The 19,772-nt window shown below is 43.0% G+C and overlaps 1 protein-coding gene across 5 annotated transcripts in view; it reads right to left on the reverse strand.

The window, feature by feature from the left end:
- The window catches only part of fam131ab (family with sequence similarity 131 member Ab), a 25,483-nt gene continuing 5,711 nt past the window's right edge, over positions 1-19,772 (reverse strand). For all 5 annotated transcript variants that reach the window (XM_086216081.1, XM_086216082.1, XM_086216079.1 and 2 more), the window contains 4 exons: positions 11,641-11,734; positions 11,347-11,529; positions 6,331-6,462; positions 1-3,460 (listed from right to left, as the gene is read on the reverse strand). In XM_086216081.1, coding sequence (XP_086072207.1) covers positions 2,829-3,460; positions 6,331-6,462; positions 11,347-11,529; positions 11,641-11,710 — 1,017 coding nt within the window. In that variant the 5' untranslated portion in view covers positions 11,711-11,734 and the 3' untranslated portion in view covers positions 1-2,828. The remainder of the gene's footprint in view (positions 3,461-6,330; positions 6,463-11,346; positions 11,530-11,640; positions 11,735-19,772) is intronic.

A 19,772-nucleotide genomic window follows, 5' to 3' on the forward strand; every position in this document is an offset into this window, starting at 1 on the left:
TTTTATAATCAATGGCTTATTGCCTGTCGTCAAACGTAACACTCAAATATCCTTTTAGTTATGTAATGAGCCCCTGTGACGGTAGATGGAGGGGGCAGAGAGGTGAGGACAGAGACAAGGAGAGGTGGGAAGAGAGGTTGAGGTGACAGGAAATGACAGGACATCGACAGAGGGATGGAGAGGAGAGATATTCTTCAGGCCTGCGTGTCAGTGTCAGTGGGAATGTTTCTTTCTATGAGAACATTTTGTCCTCACAGGGATAGAAAGATGAGAAAACATCCTAGGGTAAAGTTTAAGGTTGCGCATGTGTGTGAGGGGACAGAATAATACACCAAGGTGCTCTCTCTCTCTCTCTTTCTCACACACTCGCATAGACATACACTCTCTGTGAATGGGATGGGGACTGGGACACAGAGGGTACAGTGGACAGTTGATAAATAGAGAGGAGGGGGAGTGGATGGACAAAAGCACAACCTTGCATCGTCTGGCTTTTAATGTCAACCAAAAGGACAATGACGCAAATCACTGCTGTAACCTGCAACTACAGCCTAACAACACACACACACACACACACACACACACGCGCACACACACACACACACACGCATACATACAGACACAGGAAATGCAACAGGAATGTTTTTCTGTAGCGCTCATGTTTTTGAAAGGGGGAATGGCTGTTTCTCATGATGGGAGCCAAGCTAATCTGTCTGAAAGCATGGACGATGTGATGATGATGATGACGGTGCAACTTGGGAGGTCAAAGGTGACAGATGAAAGGCACAGCTTCAATGGTTCCCCCTGAGTTGTCACTGTCTTTTCCAACTCTCCTTGACTGTTTTCTTGTTTTCATGTGATTTTGAATTAAACAGATTGAGCAATGACATCCCCTTTTTTTCCAAAATTAAATCCCGACATATGTTATCACTGTTTTTCATCTCAAGCACCAGTGAAAGTTAAATCTCCAACGAGAGTTACAACGCTGCTTTAAAGGGAATCGCTGCATTCGACGGGTTTTGGAATGGCTAAACATTGCAAACTAGAGAAGCTTGCTGACATCTTACAATACAGTTCACACACGCACTCTCTCTCTCACACACACACACAAACACACACACACGCGCGCGCGCGCCAAATACTGGGACTCACATATTGAAGCTTTTCTAAACAATCAGACAAAATAGGATGTTGGAACTGGATCTGTGCTTTAATTATTTGTTAAAAAAAAAAATCGAATAAGAGAAAGGCACACACACGCACACACACACGCACACACACACACACAAACACACTTGCACATTGAATTTGAGGATGAGAGACAAGTGGCGTTATGCGTGCTGGCGGGATGCACTGATGCTCTGGTATGATGAGATTTCCTGAGTTGTATGAATGACAGTCCCTCTGGGAGAACCTTACAGGGTTCCTCATATCACCGTGAAGATGTGTCACAGAAACACACCCTTTTGGGAACATCTTAGAAAACAATTAAAAGTATAGAATAAAAGTAGAGCCTTTTCCAAAAGTCATTATGAGAGGAAAGAGACATTTAGAAATGTTTGGAAAATAAGAAGTCTTTGTGAGGATCATGACAAATGGCAAAAACAGACCGCATCACAGTATCCTCTTTTGAAATAAAAAAAGAAAAGTTCACATTTTGTCTTGTTAATTTTTTCCCAGTAGACTATATCACACGGTGATAACAAAGAAAAGGAGAAATCTACAGCCACGTTAACTTCGTGCAAAAAAACACATACACTGGCACGCCGCATAGGCAAAGAGATCAAAGCAAGCCAACGCATACAAAAATATAGAAAATCTCCGATGCGTCTCTTCACAGAAACAAAAATTCTGTCCTGTCAGCTTGCGCCACTTCCTGCCGATCATTGCTGAAGGGTCACTTCAGGAACATTCTGTTTGTTGTCGTCACTGTTGCTGCTGCTGTGTGTATTTTTTAAGACATCCAAAGTTCTTGAGTCTTCGATGCAGGAACCCACAGAACCCCCAAGTTCTCCTGTAGCTAAAGTTGATCATTATGTCAGACATCCATCTTAATGATGTTTGGAGTAACATGAACAACAACATGTTTGAGTGATAGAAAACTAGTACAAGAAAAGCATATCATTTCTGTCACGTCATTAGTGACAAATCTTTTTTCAACTTCGTTATTTTAAAATACATACTATATCCTGACACTTTGAAGACATTCCAGCATTTGCTCATAATTGGTAGTGACAGGAGTAAATAGTTTGGCATACTCAGCAAGCCATGCCGAAGAAGATGCTATTTTGTCTCTTGCAAAGGAGGGGATGGGTGTTGGCGAGGGCAGGTCCCAGGATGCAGTGCGACCTGCCCTCCCATGGGAGATGGTGGAGAGATGGGTGGTGGTGGTGGTGGTGGGGATACAGAACAGATAAATAACTCAAGACCTCGGCAGCCCATCAATTTCAGCACTTGCAAAACACATGCAAAGATAAGACAGAGTCAGTCATTCTGTCTGCGTGAAGGTGTCCATCTTTGGAGTCGTCTCGCAGGAAGGGGCGGAGCCAAACCTGTCATCGTCTATGACCTTTTTTCAGCAAAGGCTGCTGTAGTGAGTCCAGCAATCCTGTTGTCACACAGATACAAAAAGATTGTTTGGACGCCTCTGAAAGAAAATACTTGACACACCAAATGAGGGCAAAGCAGATTCGAAGTGGAGAGGAGTAGAAATGCTGCAAGTAAGGCAAGGATGGATGGTCAGGGAAAAAAAAAAACCCAAAAAACATGCAGACTGTTCAGACGCATGGAGGAGAGGACTGGACATGACAGGACAGGAGAGGAGAGAGCAGTCATTGGTTGTTTGACTCTCCCACAGTATCTTCTTCGTCTTCATCCTCCTCATCAAGTGACACAACCCCAGAGGAGGCCACATCAGAAACCCTCCTGCGTGGGTCATACTCCTCCCTGCTCTCTGCCTCCACCTGGCAAATGGTGCCCTCATAGTCCTTGCAAGGGGTGTCGTCATCCTCACCAGGTGACAGGTACGTCTCAGAGTAAGACATGGAGTAGCAAGGAGACTCCTGACCCCTGCAGGGCCTGATGCCCCGTCCTCCCCCACCAAGGCTGTGGAAACTGCAGTCCCCCCCACCGGGCCCTGTCTGCCCCACCCTCTGAAGTCGGGCTAGCAGAAGCTCCTCCCCTCCCTGCAGCACTGATAGGATCTTTGCAGCGAGCTCAGCGGCATTGCTGTGGGAGTGACTGCTGTGGTGGGTGCCCAGGTCACGCAATAGCGGGTGGTGCTCGTCCAAGCTGCAGAGGCTGGAGCACAGGGTGTCCGGTGAGCCTGCCACGGGAGAGGGCTCACCACTGCCGCCTGGCTCTCTACCTCCAACGCTCTCACAGCACGGCCTTCGCAGGCCCAGGTGTTGACAAAGCTGGCTGTGGATCAGGTCTTTCAAGTAGGGGGGATATAATGGCACGTCTGGAGGAAAGGACACACACACACACACAAAAACAAACACACGTAACCAATTTTACCAACAATAAGGGAAGAAAGATAAGATGGATTTCTGATATTTCACGTGACACAGATTGATTGCAGCAAATACAAGAAAGGAGCTGCACTTCCTTCTCATCATTGAACGATTACAAATTTAGAAGCAGTCTGTGTAGCCTGGACCAGCAGTGATGTTGTAAGGCAGCAGTCACCAACCTGTTGATGGTCATAACATTTGAACAAACACAACCTCTGTAACAGGGAACTGAAACATTGACAAATGCTGAAGCCTGGAGAGTTTCAGAGCTGTCCCCAGGAACAGCATGGAAAGGACTCTCAACTTAGTTGAGACTTACTTCTCAAAATGAAAATAAGTATGCATAGTATGCGAAAATTGAGTCTGCAAAAGTACCCGGATGACGTGCTCAAATCGGTCAACATTTTGAGTGTGCGACTGCGGACACTCGCTGCACTCATGTCATCGATAAAAATGGCGGCGGACAGCTGTGGTGAGAGTCGTAGACACTGACTTGTGCAGAGTCTTCTTTACATTAAATAGCGGGAACAAGTTTGAAATTCTGTGTGGACACGGGTTTGAAAAACTAATATGACTTGTCACCAAAATGTTTTGCTAAATAGATCCCACAAATAAACTCTACATACCGTTACATCTTCAGCCAATCGAAGGAGGACACCGCGTTGTCGGCGCCGACTGTGGCGTAACAAAGCACGATGACTGTTCATTTTGCTGTTTTACCGCTTCAAAAATCGACAAACAAGGGCAGGCAAAAGGTGGCGGTGATTAGCTGATGCTGATGCGGTGCTAGCCGGTCACAAATCGGTGGAGAAGAAGATTTAATGGCGTCGTCATTTCCGGTGAGTGCGCCGCGCGGCAGTATGCGATTTGGGACAGCGCTGCACCCTCGAAACTCACACACTGCGCGACTGAATGATAGTATACTTATATTACTTAGTATATTCTCAATTTCATATATATATATTCTCAATTTCAAAATTTTAAGTATGCAGTTTGGAAGTATGCGATTTGGGACACACCATTTGTGTCGGCCCTGAATGGTTGTATGTCTATATGTGATGGCCCTGAATGGTTGTCTGTCTATATGTGTCGGCCCTGAATGGTTGTATGTCTATATGTGACAGCCCTGAATGGTTGTATGTCTGTATGTGATGGCCCTGAATGGTTGTCTGTCTATATGTGTCGGCCCTGAATGGTTGTATGTCTATATGTGACAGCCCTGAATGGTTGTATGTCTATATGTGATGGCCCTGAATGGTTGTCTGTCTATATGTGATGGCCCTGAATGGTTGTCTGTCTATATGTGATGGCCCTGAATGGTTGTCTGTCTATATGTGACGGCCCTGAATGGTTGTCTGTCTATATGTGACGGCCCTGAATGGTTGTCTGTCTATATGTGATGGCCCTGAATGGTTGTCTGTCTGTATGTGATGGCCCTGAATGGTTGTCTGTCTATATGTGTCGGCCCTGAATGGTTGTCTGTCTATATGTGATGGCCCTGAATGGTTGTCTGTCTATATGTGTCGGCCCTGAATGGTTGTCTGTCTGAATGTGATGGCCCTGAATGGTTGTCTGTCTATATGTGATGGCCCTGAATGGTTGTCTGTCTATATGTGTCGGCCCTGAATGGTTGTCTGTCTGAATGTGATGGCCCTGAATGGTTGTCTGTCTATATGTGATGGCCCTGAATGGTTGTCTGTCTATATGTGTCGGCCCTGAATGGTTGTCTGTCTATATGTGTCGGCCCTGAATGGTTGTCTGTCTATATGTGATGGCCCTGAATGGTTGTCTGTCTATATGTGATGGCCCTGAATGGTTGTCTGTCTGTATGTGATGGCCCTGAATGGTTGTCTGTCTATATGTGTCGGCCCTGAATGGTTGTCTGTCTATATGTGATGGCCCTGAATGGTTGTCTGTCTATATGTGATGGCCCTGAATGGTTGTCTGTCTATATGTGATGGCCCTGAATGGTTGTCTGTCTATATGTGATGGCCCTGTGATGGACTGGCGAACTGTCCAGGGTGAACTCCGCCTCTCACCCGAAAGCTGCTGGAATAGGCTCCAGCAACTCTTAAAAACATAAGTGGTAGGAAAGGGATGGATGGATGGATGGATGGAGGAAAACTAAATATGCTAAGGAAAAAATGTTTTTTTTTTTCAATTAAAAGGTTGTCGTTAAACATAATACAAATCTGAATCCTCTATGAAGCTTAATAATGTGTCCAAAAGTAAAACTTACTAAAGTTCAAAATGCACAATGGTGAAGTGAAGCAGTATTAGTGTTTTTTTACATGAGTGTTACATGCAAGCTTGTTTAATATCCAATATAAGCAGGTTCATGACAAACAGCAGTCACCGGATGGCCTTTGCCAAGAGGTACGAAGCCACGGATGAGTATGTGAAGATACACAAGAACACTGGGCAGAGTGTTATTACCTGGAGTACCGCTTATTGTCAGCTCAGTGTAATCAAGATGAAAGCTCTGGTGATTGTACACACACACACAAACACACACACACACACACACACACATAGCTGTGGTCTGTGCATTTATACCCTGCACACACCATCCTCATACAGACACTGTCTCTGAAGCAAAGGAAATTATATTAAAGTTGCAGGAAGGGCTCAAATTACACAGAGGAACAAAAAAATGCCGATGAAAACTAGGGCAGTGGGACAATGAATGACATGGAGAGAGGAAGACAAGGTGTACTAGGATGTACTAGGACGCAAAGGGGCAATGAAAAAAATAATAATAATAAAAAGGATTTAGTTTTGTGTGTGTGTGTGTGTGTGTGTGTGTGTGTGTGTATACCTGTGCTCTGTGTGGCTGGCTCGTTGGCAGGCAGAAAGTCTTCATCGTATGAGTCATCATTGGATTCATCGCCATCCACAGACGACCAGGCCCTTAGCTTAGCTTCAGCGATAGCAAACTGCTCTGCCACACCTGCACATACACAAATAAACAGAGCGTCGGCATGGAAACAGTGATTCATTGTGTCTGATGTAGGCCTTTTGATTGGCAGGTCTGTGTGAAGAACAAAGTGTTGAATGTGGAATTAGAGCGGACAGAGACAGCGTTCCTATTACAGGCCATGTTCTCCAGTGGTGGTTGGCGGTTAAGTTGGCTGTCACTGCATGTTTGTCAGAATTGTTCTGCTGGTTGCGTTTCCACCAAGAGGAGACACTAAGATGGACACTGAGATAGTCATGGATATGTTGTGAAAAAAAATCAGGGATGTTCAGCAAAATATAAAGCCAATAAGAGCAGTTGTCTATCTTAGCGTCCTTCCTCTTCTCCCACCTTCCACAAGACTGTTGCTGAAGGATGAGGTTTTCATTGAAAAACATCAAGTCCAGATTTGTTTTGGATAATGAACATCAAAGTACTTTGAATTAGTTATTGATGTATCACGTGTTTTGGTTTTTATTTTTTTTATTTATTTTTTTGATGATGATGATGATGATGATGAGGACCAGAAGGGGCGGCATGGTGGTGCAGTGGTCAGCACTGTCACCTCACAGCGGCTCAGCACGGGATCTTTCTGTGTGAGTCTGCATGTTCTCCCTGTTCCTGTGTGGGTTCTCTCTGGTACTGCGGCTTCCTCCCACAGTCCAAAGACATCAAGAGGGGACGAGGCTGATTGATACTCTAAATTGACTGTAGGTGTGACTGTGAGTGTGAATGGTTGTCTGTCTCTATGTGTTGGCCCTGTGATGGACTGGTGACCTGTCCAGGGTGAAACCCACCTCTCACCTGAAGGCTGCTGGGATAGGCTCCAGCCCCCCCCCCCCCGACCCTTAATAGGATTGGTGGTAGAAAATGAATGGATGGATGAATGATCAGAAGACACATTACAAAGAGTACAATATTTCTCAGAAAGTATTTTTCCATGCGGTGATATAAAATTAAGCACCATGTTTGCAGTGAAGACGCATACACAGATTAACCCCTTTGAATTCACAAGTTTAATATTTTCTGATGTATTTTAAGCCGTAGAACTAAATAGGAGAGAGCTGGATATTCACCAGTGTTAAGCTATTTTTGCATTTGCCTACACCACTCTACTCCAAGCTCTCATAGTGAGGAGCTTGAGCCAACTGTCCATGGCATCAACATAGAAAAAAAACGTGTTTCCCTGGTGTTGGCAGTTGAGAGGGGAGCTCATTTGCATATACTACACACACGGATTAATATAAATCTGATTAAGTTCTGAAAATTTACCTTATATATTTCACAATAAGCAGCAAGTATACTCATGCACTGTAATACATACAAAAGGAAGCAAAATGTATGTGTGTGAGAGTGTGTATGTGTGTTTGCATGGCCAAGGTGACTCAGCATGAGCCATACCCAATAAGCCACAAGGTCCAAATAACCAATCCCCTCCAATCATTATCATCAGCTGGCCAATCAGAGAGGAAGACTCCCTCACTTCACCTCCCAGCTCGCCTCAGTCCTCTTCCTCTCATCTGTTTTGTATTCCTCCCCCCTTCATCTAGTGTCTCCTTCAGGTCGGACCTTTTTTTCCAGTTGCCTCTCTCAAATGAAATGCTGTATCGACTCACCTGACTCCGCTTGTTCCCAGCATTCCCTTTTCTTTCAGCCTCATCCCTCATGTCTCCCTGACTGTCTCTCTGGTCAGTGCTCAGTATTCATGCGTTGTTCCCCCATAGAGCGAGAGATCGATGTTCTCATTCATCTTCCTCTGACAAGGCATCCAGATCCAAATAGTCTGTTTTCTCTCTGCCATCATCCTCTACTCCTCTCTCCATGCTGTTAACCTCTGCTGTCATTCCACTGCCTGACGCTCCACATGTTCCACAGTAACCCCAGTTTTGAGTATCCTTGTTTCACCTTATATCTGCTCCCACCTGCGCCTCTACTTCCAATCACCTGTCTAACTGCTGGCTATATATATGTACAATATACACAAAAACCCATATCCACCACTCCCTGCCAGATTAGCAGTTGTGATCAAGTCACCTCTGTTTGCATGAATTGCTTATCCCCATGGACTGACTACCTGCTGACAAAATTCAGGAGGAAAAAAAACAACCTTTTTACAGCTTGTTTATGATTGAGAATACTGATGGAGAGCTTTGACAAAGTCCAAGTCAAAGGATTTCATTCAGTTTCTTACCTGAAGTATTTGCTTTTGAGAAAATGTTACAGTACGTCTGATGTTAATACATCTGAAAAGAAATGAAGCTTTTGAATACTTAAGTATTTCTTACCTTACCACAGGTAAAGATTTGACCGGAGTGGTGTAAAGTTTAACCTAAAATGTCTATACTCTAACTAAAGTACTAGCTAGGGTTGTGTACTTTGTCCACCATTGTATGTTGTTATGATAAATTTGCATTCAGCAAATCCTTTTTAGAGGACCAAAGATGACTCCTTCGTTGGTGCTCAGTGTCACATCAGGGTCAAAATGTACACCCTAAAATCTCCCACAAGGTAATGTCTGAATACAACCCACTTTTGTCAATCCTTATCATAAATCCCTAATCCTAGTCTTGCCTGGATGTGCATGTTGTGAACGTCATTATTGTCAAATATGTTTTCTTGGCTGGGCCAAGATACATCGCTTGTAATATCTTCATGAAAAAGCTGTCCATAGACGCACTTCTGTCAACAGACCAAGCCAATCACATTATCTCCTTCGAGAAGAAACACACAAAATATTTGATTTCGTTCATTTATCTGAGGGGGTTATTCTAACAAAAAAACAGAGTGTGTGGCTTCTTCCTCTGTGTAAATCAATAATACACTTCTCGGGTCTTCATTTAAAATATGATCTTGAATAGAAGGTCACAATGACTCCTTGAATAAAACTGATTCTATGATTTAAAAAATAAAGGTAAACATGGATTCTGAATTGTGGTTTAGACAATACAACACCAAAAACATGTCATCACATTACGACCTTATTTGACACATCTTAGGTTGCATTGTACTGCAAACACAGCTGTAACACACACACACACACACGGACACACACACACACGGACACACACTTCTGTGTCAGTAATGCTTGTCGGACAATTTTACGCAGTCCTGAGAGGCATTGCAGGTTTAATGTGTGTGCGTCTGTGGGTGTACTACTGTACAACTCATTCCCTCACTTCTTTTTCTGTCACACACGATGCTGACATGCACACTGACATTCACACACTCCTGTCTATTCACCCACTGTGACACCATCCCCAGCTACAAGGAGGCAGATAACAAAAGTAAGAGGCGTCAGCAGCTCCCTGATCGCCAGAGATTAAACAAACACATACAATAGACGCAAAGTATTTAAAAATGCTTGTTGACAATTAAATCCTTTTTCCTGTGATTACGACACGCAAAGAGGTTCAAAGACCAACATTGCAGCCTTTAAAAAGCATTTAAATACGTCTAAAATTCATGATTTGAACCGCTTAAGAATCACTCAAACAATCTAATTTAATGCTGCAAAGGAGCTTTCGAAGGTCCATATATAACCCCTAAGCAAAGACTAAAATACTTTTACAGTGATAAGAGATGAAATTAAAAGACCGGAAGAAAAGAAAAAAAGGAGAAGACAAGAGAGAAGTCATGAGATATAAGAAAGGACAGGAAGAAAGAAAAGAGAACAGAGAAGACACAGCGGAAAATCGCTCAGTCATGGTGGCACTAGCCGGGAGCAAAACCTTACTGTGCAAATTAACCTTGAGAGTCTGCATTGCAGGGAGCGAGCGAGAGAACGGAGGGAGCAAGCAGGGGAACAGGGGAAAAAGAAAGAGAAAAGGGGGAGCTAAAGAGGACAGTGAGGGGCATTAAAATAGAGGAAAATTTGAATGGCAGGAGGGGGATAGTGAATGGAAAGGACCAGAGAAAAGTAAAAGTACTTTGAAGTACTCTGAACGTTCCATTTCAACTGCATCTGTATTTGTGTGAGCACAGGCATTTAGGATTCAGGATTTGTCATGTCATGAGGGGTACTGTACTTCATAGCTTGTAGTTTTCAAATGTCTTCTGTTGCTCGGGAGGACAAAATGAGCATGTGCTCGGATACTGCAGATTTACATATTGCTTACAGTATGTGGTGTTTTGTAGACGTAGGCATTGACCAAGCAGAGTGGCTTAATTAAAGATCTGACTGAGTTGTTAAATTCTGTGTTTATGGAGTTTGGCTCATGGAGATCTGCTTGCCTGTGCTGCTTTGAAGCAGGGCAAGAAATTTGGTGTGAAATGCAGCAACAATCCATTTCTGGAATTAAAGCAGGGAAGTTGTAATGATCTGTTGCTGTAATCTCGTTCGTGGCCTCATGCACCAGGCCATTTTGAGCAAGAACCCCTGGATATTGAAGAGATTTACATCAGATGTCAGGAGGAGGCTCAAGGGAAGAATACAAAGAAACTGAAGAAACTGTGGACCACAGGGAGGTTGAGGACCACCTGAAGAACATTTGCCATGTCCACGTTTTTTTCCTTATGCTAAGCTAATCTTGGCTTTGGGTTTGAGTTAGAAGGAGGATGAAAAGCTTTTCAGGGCAAAACCAAATGAAAAAAGAAGTGTGATAAAAGGGGAATCATTATATATAATTGTCAAGTCGAGTCAGTTTTATTTGTCTTGACTTGACAATTATATAAAATTAAAAATGATTGTAATAATTAGAATTTTTTTTAAAAAACTGTATTATTTTGGGTGGTGCAGAGGTTAGCACTGTTGCCTCACAGCAAGAAGGTTCCGGGTTCAAGCCCCGACAACTAGGGATTCGAAAATAAACCAATTGCGAAATTAATAAGAAAAAATATGAATTTGTAATAAATAAATAAAGGCAAACAAAGATTTCTCACCAGCAGCAAATCGGGCCTCCTGTTCTCCCTCAGTGAGATCAGAATAAGAGTTGAAGTCTGATTCCAGGGCTGCAGTAGTGTCCATAGGCTTACACCAACCCTTCCACTCTATGAGGTGGGCTACTCTGCCCTGAGCCATGGCTGTTGGCTTTGTCACATGGTCCTTTACCACCTGGGAAATACCTAGGAGGCAAACATTAGGGTTTAATCTGAAATTTGGTGAGTCTAAAATCACAGTTTTAGGCATGCACATATATTTGCCATACTTATTTAGCAGCTACAAGCAAAACTCACCATGCAGGGAGGATCGTGCTAATGCAGCAATCTCTTGAATGGTGAGAGCTCTTCTTGATTTTGGTAACATTTCAATGGTGTCATCAACATTCACCTGGAACAACAAGAAAAGTAAGAGTGACTCAGGGGAGAACTGGCACAGAAGCTTAGCTCAGCAGGAATGTAGCCCAGCGTCTGTATTCATCCTGCAATGACTCACAGGAAAACCCATTATTGTCTTTGAAGGAGATGAGACTCCTGTGTTTAGAATACTTCAAATACTTAACCTGCAAGCCTTGGCATTGAATGTTCTTCGTTTTGCACAAAGATCAGTGTTTTTAATCACAAACTGTCCGCCATCTACACAGGGACGCATGTACTAGGTACACCTGGATAAAATGTATGCAGTATGATACAGCATTCCTTCAATAAATACCCCTTTCACAACTGTAAAGTGCAGTTTTTATTGACTTTCTTTGATACTTGTTCATGCGTAGGGGGTTTTCTGCCCTGTGTATATGGTTTTAATCATCCAAGGAAAACTTTGGTTGACCAATATTGTAAAAAGACACTTTAAGTAGTTGATTACTACTCTGGTGTAAAGTCATTCTTAAGAACACAATATCCCCTTAAGGGTTTTAGTCTTAAATACATCAAATAAAAAAGCAAGTCTAAGATAGATTAGAACACTTCCTGTTCCAGGCTTTCTCATGATGCCAGGGGAGACCAGCTGGCACATTCAATTGAACCAAGTCACGCGCACTTGCCCACACTCATTCACAGTAAGTCTAATTTGAAATGTCATAGTTTGTTTTTAATTTCAAATCAAAGTGTTTGTGGATGCATGAAAAAAGACGTGGATTATATTGGGCAGGAAAGTTTTGGGGTAATTCTGTTGCTCTTAGTAGACAGTGGTGATTTCCTTCAACACAAACATACATAGCTGGATTCTGGAGTTACAAAGAAATGAAGCAGGGATGGAAAAATTACTTTGCAAGCTCAGGACATTTATTTGTGAGTTCTTGAAATGCTAGAAATACTTTATGGTTGAAGTGTTGCTTTCAAGAAAAAAAGATTTATCTGTCTGTGATTGGTTTATACAATTGCTGTACATTTTCAGTGTAAAGGCCCAAAATAAACTAAACTGCTAATACAAACGAATAAAGCTTTATCCCAAAAAGTAGACCAAAAAATGGATGCTTTCCTCCCAGTTAGTTAGTCCAAAAAAATCTGTCTGCCATGTGAAGTGAAACCCCAGAGACAGTATCAGGTGTTGACAAGTCCCTTTGTCTCCTAGCTTTTTATAAACCTACCTGTGCTCACGTGGGATACCGGCACGGCAACAGCAAAGGCCAAATGCAGAGCCAACTCTATCCTTTTGTTACTCAATATGGGACAACACACTGGGCTGGCGGAGCAATGTAAGGCATCTCAACAGGTTTAGATTGTGTCCAGCCCCACGGTGAACGATAGGAGCTCTCTGAAGCTCTGGTTACAGCTGTTTTATTTAGAGAATCAACATGAATTCACTGGGATGACTGGCGAACATGGTCTGTTATTTAGAAGTTCTAGTTCCCCTCCTTTTATTTATGAGTAACCCCTCATTACAGAGCAGATTTGATTTGCAGTGAAGAAGAAAACACCGGACACCCTGATGAAGTTAGCTCATCCCAGTGGCATCAGCCTGACCTTGTCCTGCCAATTCCACTTAATAGCAACCGAACACCAGACGAATAACAAACAAACAACAAAACGATCTGTTAGAAGGGCCCTGCAAAAGTAAAGAAGGGATCCCGAGATTGTGATGGTATCAGCGGCTGCCTCGAGGCATGATAATCCTCTTGTGCCGCAGAGGAGCTCACAGATCAGACGGAGGATAATCTGGAGGAGACGTGACATACACTCTCGTTGAGGGTTCAAATGATATATTGTGTTGATTTTTAATTAAAAACTGATGTCAAGCAGTTAATGTTTTCCACCCACAGAGGAACATGTTTTATTTTTCAACAGATGGTTGTCCAGAGAAATCATTTGGTGTGGGAGTATTTTATGCAACTTCACACTCCACTGGTGAACTTGATTTCATGAATGGCAGTGTGTGATACATCTCTACCCAGACAAGAACAAGTTGTCTTCTCTGCAATTCAGAGGCACAAAATGGTCCAAATCAAAGGGTATCTTTATAAAGCCGGGTAGTAAAAGCTCCTCTTATTAGCAGGTACAATTCTCTCGAGCAGAACTACTCTTTCTACCTTCATATTTTTGTATGCCTGCCATAACAGACATGTCACCTCTCCAAAATCAAAAAAGCATCTTTCCACCCAGGTTTCATCAAAGCCAGTGAGGTGATACAGAGCCTCACGTGATGCAGGGATCATTAACAACCACCACCTTGAAGGCTTGCTGCCAGAGACTCCTTGAGAAAGCTTTGTAATATCTGGTAATTGTGAACATGGTAACATGTCTGTGTGGAGTCTCCATGTTCTCCCTGTTCCTGTGTGGGTTCTCTCTGGTACTCCAGCTTCCTCCCACAGTCCAAAGACATCAAGAGGGGACGAGGCTGATTGATACTCTAAATTGACTGTAGGTGTGACTGTGAGTGCGAATGGTTGTTTGTCTCTATGTGTTGGTCCTGTGATGGACTGGTGAACCCCGCCTCTCACCCAATGTCACCTGGGATAGGCTCCAGGCCCCCCCCCCCCCCCAGACCCTTAATGGATAAGCAATATAGACATAACTGGATCCTAACTGACTGTGAATGACGTTTCGTTCACGGTGCTGACACATAATTGCAACAGGTGTTGTACTGCCAACACTAATAGGGGTTGTCATTGTCATTTTTGAAAAAGGTCCTTTTCATACCAAGCCATGATGTTTTCCTTTCCAAATGATGACCAGGAAACTGTAAATAAATATTTTTAAAAATCGAAACATTTGTCAATGTACAAAAAAATCAAGGTCAACAACTCTAGCCACAGTAAAGCCACTTGCAAGAATCTGAGTATCGGCTTCAACTACTACATAAACATCCAGTTTTATGAAAAAAGACTGTATTTCAAGTGGCAAAATACCTCTTTGAATGTTCCAATAAAACAAATCAATATGAGCCTCTTAAAACCTTGTCCAACCAGGTTCGAGGGTCACATCTGGTTGTCAGCTCTGCTCCTCTATTTATCCTCTGCTCTCCCACTGCACTACTGAACAGCAGAGCGAGCCAAGAGAAAGAGAACAGGCGGAGAGCTTCACTTTAACAATTGTGACGCATCTTTTCTTGCACACTCCCAAGCAGGAGGAACACAGCAGACAATCGGCCCTCATAAGAACAGCGCATTGTCAGGAAACTATAAATCCTAATGGTCTGATGAACACAGACAGTAGAGAGGTTGCACCAATACTCCCAAGGCCCACCTATGATGCTTACATTATTAACTGTTAACTGTCGTCTTCATGAGTGAGTGGAAGAATAACGCAGCTAACAGAAAAACAAGACAGAACAGTCACACTGTTTCCAAGACAGTCTGTGTCTCTGAAAGGAGTCAGAGTGCAGGCAGAGAGGAGGCGGGTGACACAAAACTGACCTGACTGATGTCTCCTGACTGAGACACAAACAGCAGCAGATTTCAAGGTGTATTTATTCAAGATCATGGCTTCAGTTTAATCTTATGACACTGTAAAACCTTATTTCTTACCTAAATCCCCTTTATTGGCTCACTTATACCGTTTTCACACTGAAAAACACGTGTCAACGCGGGTATTTGGACCCGTGTTTACTCGGCATTAGGGCGCATTCAAGCTTCCAGAAGACCCAGGTCTGACCTCCCGCTGTGAGGGCTGCATGCCTGTGGTTTTCTCTGTCGTACGTCAGCGTGCTGACAATGTCATCATTTCACGTAAACATGCGCCGGAACACTGAGAGGTAAACAAATGTCGACATGGATGTCATCAAGTGGAACGTTAGCATTGTCGTTGCGTGCATTGCAATGTTGTCTCTTTTGCAAAGCATACAAACTTGGCGCAGATTGGAAAATGTCTTAGTGCTAATGCATTAAAGAAGGATGGAGATTTTGGCGAGTCTGGAAGGGAGCCGAAGAAGCTACAGGCAAAGCCTGACAGGCGGCACAGTGACAAAATCAGGATGCGACAGGAAGGTTGTGTGAAACCTGAGGTGACGCGGGTTGCCTTTTTTAAACTGCAGGTGAGCCGAGCCGAGCCGAGCCGAGCTGCTAAACACCTGGGTCGCTTGGCGAGTTGGTCGATGCGGGTCAAAATGCTGAGTCGACCCTTTCAGAGTGCCGAAAAACCCCTGTTGACCCGCATTTTTGGTGCAGTGTGAAAGGGGCTTTATTTATGGTTTTCAGTGGATCAAAGCAGCAAATGCTGGTGTCCCAGAAAGCTGTTATTGAAGATGTCATACAACACGACAAGTTTTAATTTCTCAGAAAGAAAGCTAAGCACTGAAGCTAGAACAACGTTGCAGGCATGTAAGGTTGCTAACTGCCCCACATTAGCCAGGACATGCTCTATGGACTGCTGTATATTGCCTGTATCATCTACCACAAGCATTTTCCTCTTAAGCTGACAGTGCATCTGCAGCACAGTGTTGCAGCTTATCATTTGACACGTGAGAGGAGACAACCCTAGCAATAAGATGAAGTTTCGGGGTGCAGCACATCAAATGAAAGAGTAGACAAAACCATGTGTTTTTACACCAAACCCTGATGCCTAACCAAGTGACCACAGAAACATTTGTTTAATTTGAAAATGTGTATGTGTGTCAGTAAATCAAGATCAACAGTTCTAGCCACAATAAAAGCCATGTCCAGCATTCCAATCTAAGTATCCTGGTCAAAAACCCTTACTAATAACCATTCTCCCCCAATTTCCTTTAGAACAACAATTTCTTTCACGAAGCAAACTTCGAACTTGTGCATAAATGACTGGGGGTGAAGAGGAGCTGCCATGAGAGTCAGAAACATAAAATAGCTGGGTTTGCATTCTTTCAGGACCTGGTGCTGCTCTAGAACAGAAGGATGGCACGGAACAATGGTTCATAGGCAGAGGGATGGAGCAGCTTCTGGTGCTGCAGCTTTCTAATGGTTCTTTAAAAGCAATGAATCACTCGGATCTGAAAAGTGTGTGGTATCACTCCCACAGATCTTGATTGGATTGACAGGTTAAACACGGAGGACTGCAATGACCAAATGAACAACTGCTGCAACTCCTCCACTGCAAGTGTTATTAAACCTGATTGCAAACGCAGTGCAAAACCACTTAGGATTTTAAGGGTGAATAAGGGAGAAGAAAAGGGAAATGAGATGAAGAGGATTGAGAAAGAAGAGGAAAAGTGAAAGAAAAGCAGGAAGGAGGAAAGAGGAAGAGGAGATTTCAGAAAACAAGAAACTATCTTTGGCACAGCCTTAATTTAACGTTACATTTTTTTCCCATATTTTTTACATAAAACTTTGTTTCATTTATTGTGTTGAAAATGACTTCTCTTCAGAATTTGTTGAGTTATGGCTTCAGAATTAGATACAAAATATGGTGTAGCATCTATAAATTCACATGTTTTGGCTGTCTATGATTTAGAATTATATAAAATGGTGTATATAGCTGGTAATACATGGGGAATATCTGCCTGGGGTACTTCAGATATCTGCAGAGATAGCTGTTATTTAGTTTACTCATAGACTGTTTTTTTCTAGAACTTCGTTCACAATCTCGGGACGGCACGGATGTGCAGTGGTCAGCACTGTCGCCTCACAGCAAGAAGGTTCCAGGTTCGAACCCCGGCTCCAGCAGGGGATCTTTCTGTGTGGAGTCTGCATGTTCTCCATGCAAGGTTGGACAAGACAAGGGTTAATCAGATATTCCAAACTGACCATAGGTGTGGCTGTGAGTGTGAATGGTTGTCTCTCTATATATGTTGGCCCTGGACTGGCGACCCATCCAGGGTGAACCCCGCCTCTTGCCTGAAGGCTGCTGGGATAGGCTCCAGCCCCCCCCCCCCCCCCGCCCCGCGACCCTTAACAGGATAAGAGGTAGAAAAATGGATGAGTAAATGGAAATTCACAATCCCTCTGAAGTCAAGAGAAGGAGTGAAGGTCAATTTTTCAATGTACTCTGGTCCACGCGTGTAAATGAGGGCCTATAAATGTGTTTCAAGTCCATTCAGTTGTGTTTGCAGATATTCCACATGTGGAAAAACAAACATAATTAGCCTCTCACCCAGGGCTAATCAGCAGATGTTTCAACAGCCTTTAGGCTGCATCCTCTGTAGTGTCAGCCTGCCACTTGACAGGATGCGCTGCAGATTTTAGCAAACACTGAGCTAGCAAGCTAGTGGCAACCTGCACATATGGCACAAATAGCAGGTCTAAACTAAGACTTGGGTTGTAATATAAGCCAAGTCTGAACAGTTGTTTTGGGCTTGAGTAAAATTATACAACAAATATAAACATATCAACTTACAGAAAGTGGTTTACCCCCAATGCTATTTTGAAAGGGAACCATTGCAGCATTCTGGGCATAATGATTATGTTTGACTTACACACACACTCACAGAAATACACACATTTGCACACACAGACACACACAGAAAAACACACACACTCACAAGGGCCTTGAATGGCTTTGGATTAATAGACAGGTGTGTTTCCACCATACCACATATTTTTGGACTGTGCATATCCCACCCGCCTTAAACCTTTCCACATAAGGAGCATTTCTCTGGTAAGTGGGCACCATGGAACAATTCCTCTTGGTACATCTGCATTGATGATGTCACGCACTGAGAACACCAACCAAAGGTTTAGTTCCTGGTTTCCCTTCCATGCTGCTTCACCTTGCTCACAAAAGCAAAGCCACATTTACCCGGATTGATGAAATCATAGCGATGTTAAATTTTAAAAATGGAGAGAAGCTGAATGTCACATTTTAAAAGCGTCTGAGTTTTCTCAGCTACTGTCTGACGTCCTCTAATTTATTAAATAATAACCTTGAGGCAGTCATACTGCTTCACCGCAAATTCTCCAACCACCTCTGAGGTAATGATCAATATCCAATTGATTTCGTCTCATACATGCTTGATGAAAAAGATCTCTGAGGAAACATAGCAGGACCAAAAGACACGACAACACAAAGTCTTAATGTGAGGAGAAAAGGTGTTGCCTGTAGACCTCTAAGCTTAAGGACACTTTCCAGAGAGCAACGACACATGAAACGTATCCAGTCATGATTGCGTGACTGTGGAGTGTTCACGCCACTTCAGCAAAGCTTTTATGTTCCATGTGTCACTGAGATTCAATTTAAAATCCCACATTAAACATTAATTGCTAATTACACCAAATGGCTGGCAAATCATTAAAAAAACAACTGCTTAACATTAATGAAACTAAAATTGGAAAGAAGCCAGGGCTTCAACACACATTAAAGCCTTGGATGGCTTGATTTATTAGGTAATTATTTAACTATGAAACGTTGAGAAAATAATTTTCTGCTTCATGCGGCAAATTACTGAGAGATGTCAATGTTTGATTTGAGGTTACATTAAACTTTGGATTTGTTTTGTTTTTTTAGCTAAATACACAACACATCCCATACCTTGTGCAACAACATGAAAAAAAAGGAAAACTTACCCTCTCTATTGATAGCTTATTACAACTAAGATCAAGCAATATTATTACACTAATATATTATGTCCAAGCAGTAAGCCATATTTACAGTAAATCCAACCAGTCTCACATCCACAGGCTAAGTGTGACCCCACCAGCCCAGGACCACTACATCCAGTTTCTTCAACTGCGAGATGGTCTGAGATCTGCCACCCAGGCTGCTGATGCAATCACACCTTTGATCAATCAAAGACATTTTGTAAATATGATCAGAAACCATCCCAGGGCAGCTGATCTGAGAGTCTCTCTGTCTCACCAGGGTCTTGACCTGACTACACTTTGACTTCCCAATCAAACGTCCTCCCTTTTATTCATGTCAATTTGAATACACAGATAACACGATGAGATCCCGAAGCCAGTTGTCTTACAAATCATCCACCACCACAATGCTTATGCGTGCTACCTTGTTGCAAGGTTTTGGACACAATTCCTGGAAGATGAAAGTGTCCTAGTTGTTGAACATCCTGCATCCTCGCCAAACAT

Source organism: Aulostomus chinensis, chromosome 10, assembly GCF_037954235.1.
Source record: "Aulostomus chinensis isolate RoL2024-O1b breed Wild chromosome 10, RoL_Achi_v1.0, whole genome shotgun sequence".
In the NCBI taxonomy this organism is placed as follows: domain Eukaryota; kingdom Metazoa; phylum Chordata; class Actinopteri; order Syngnathiformes; family Aulostomidae; genus Aulostomus; species Aulostomus chinensis.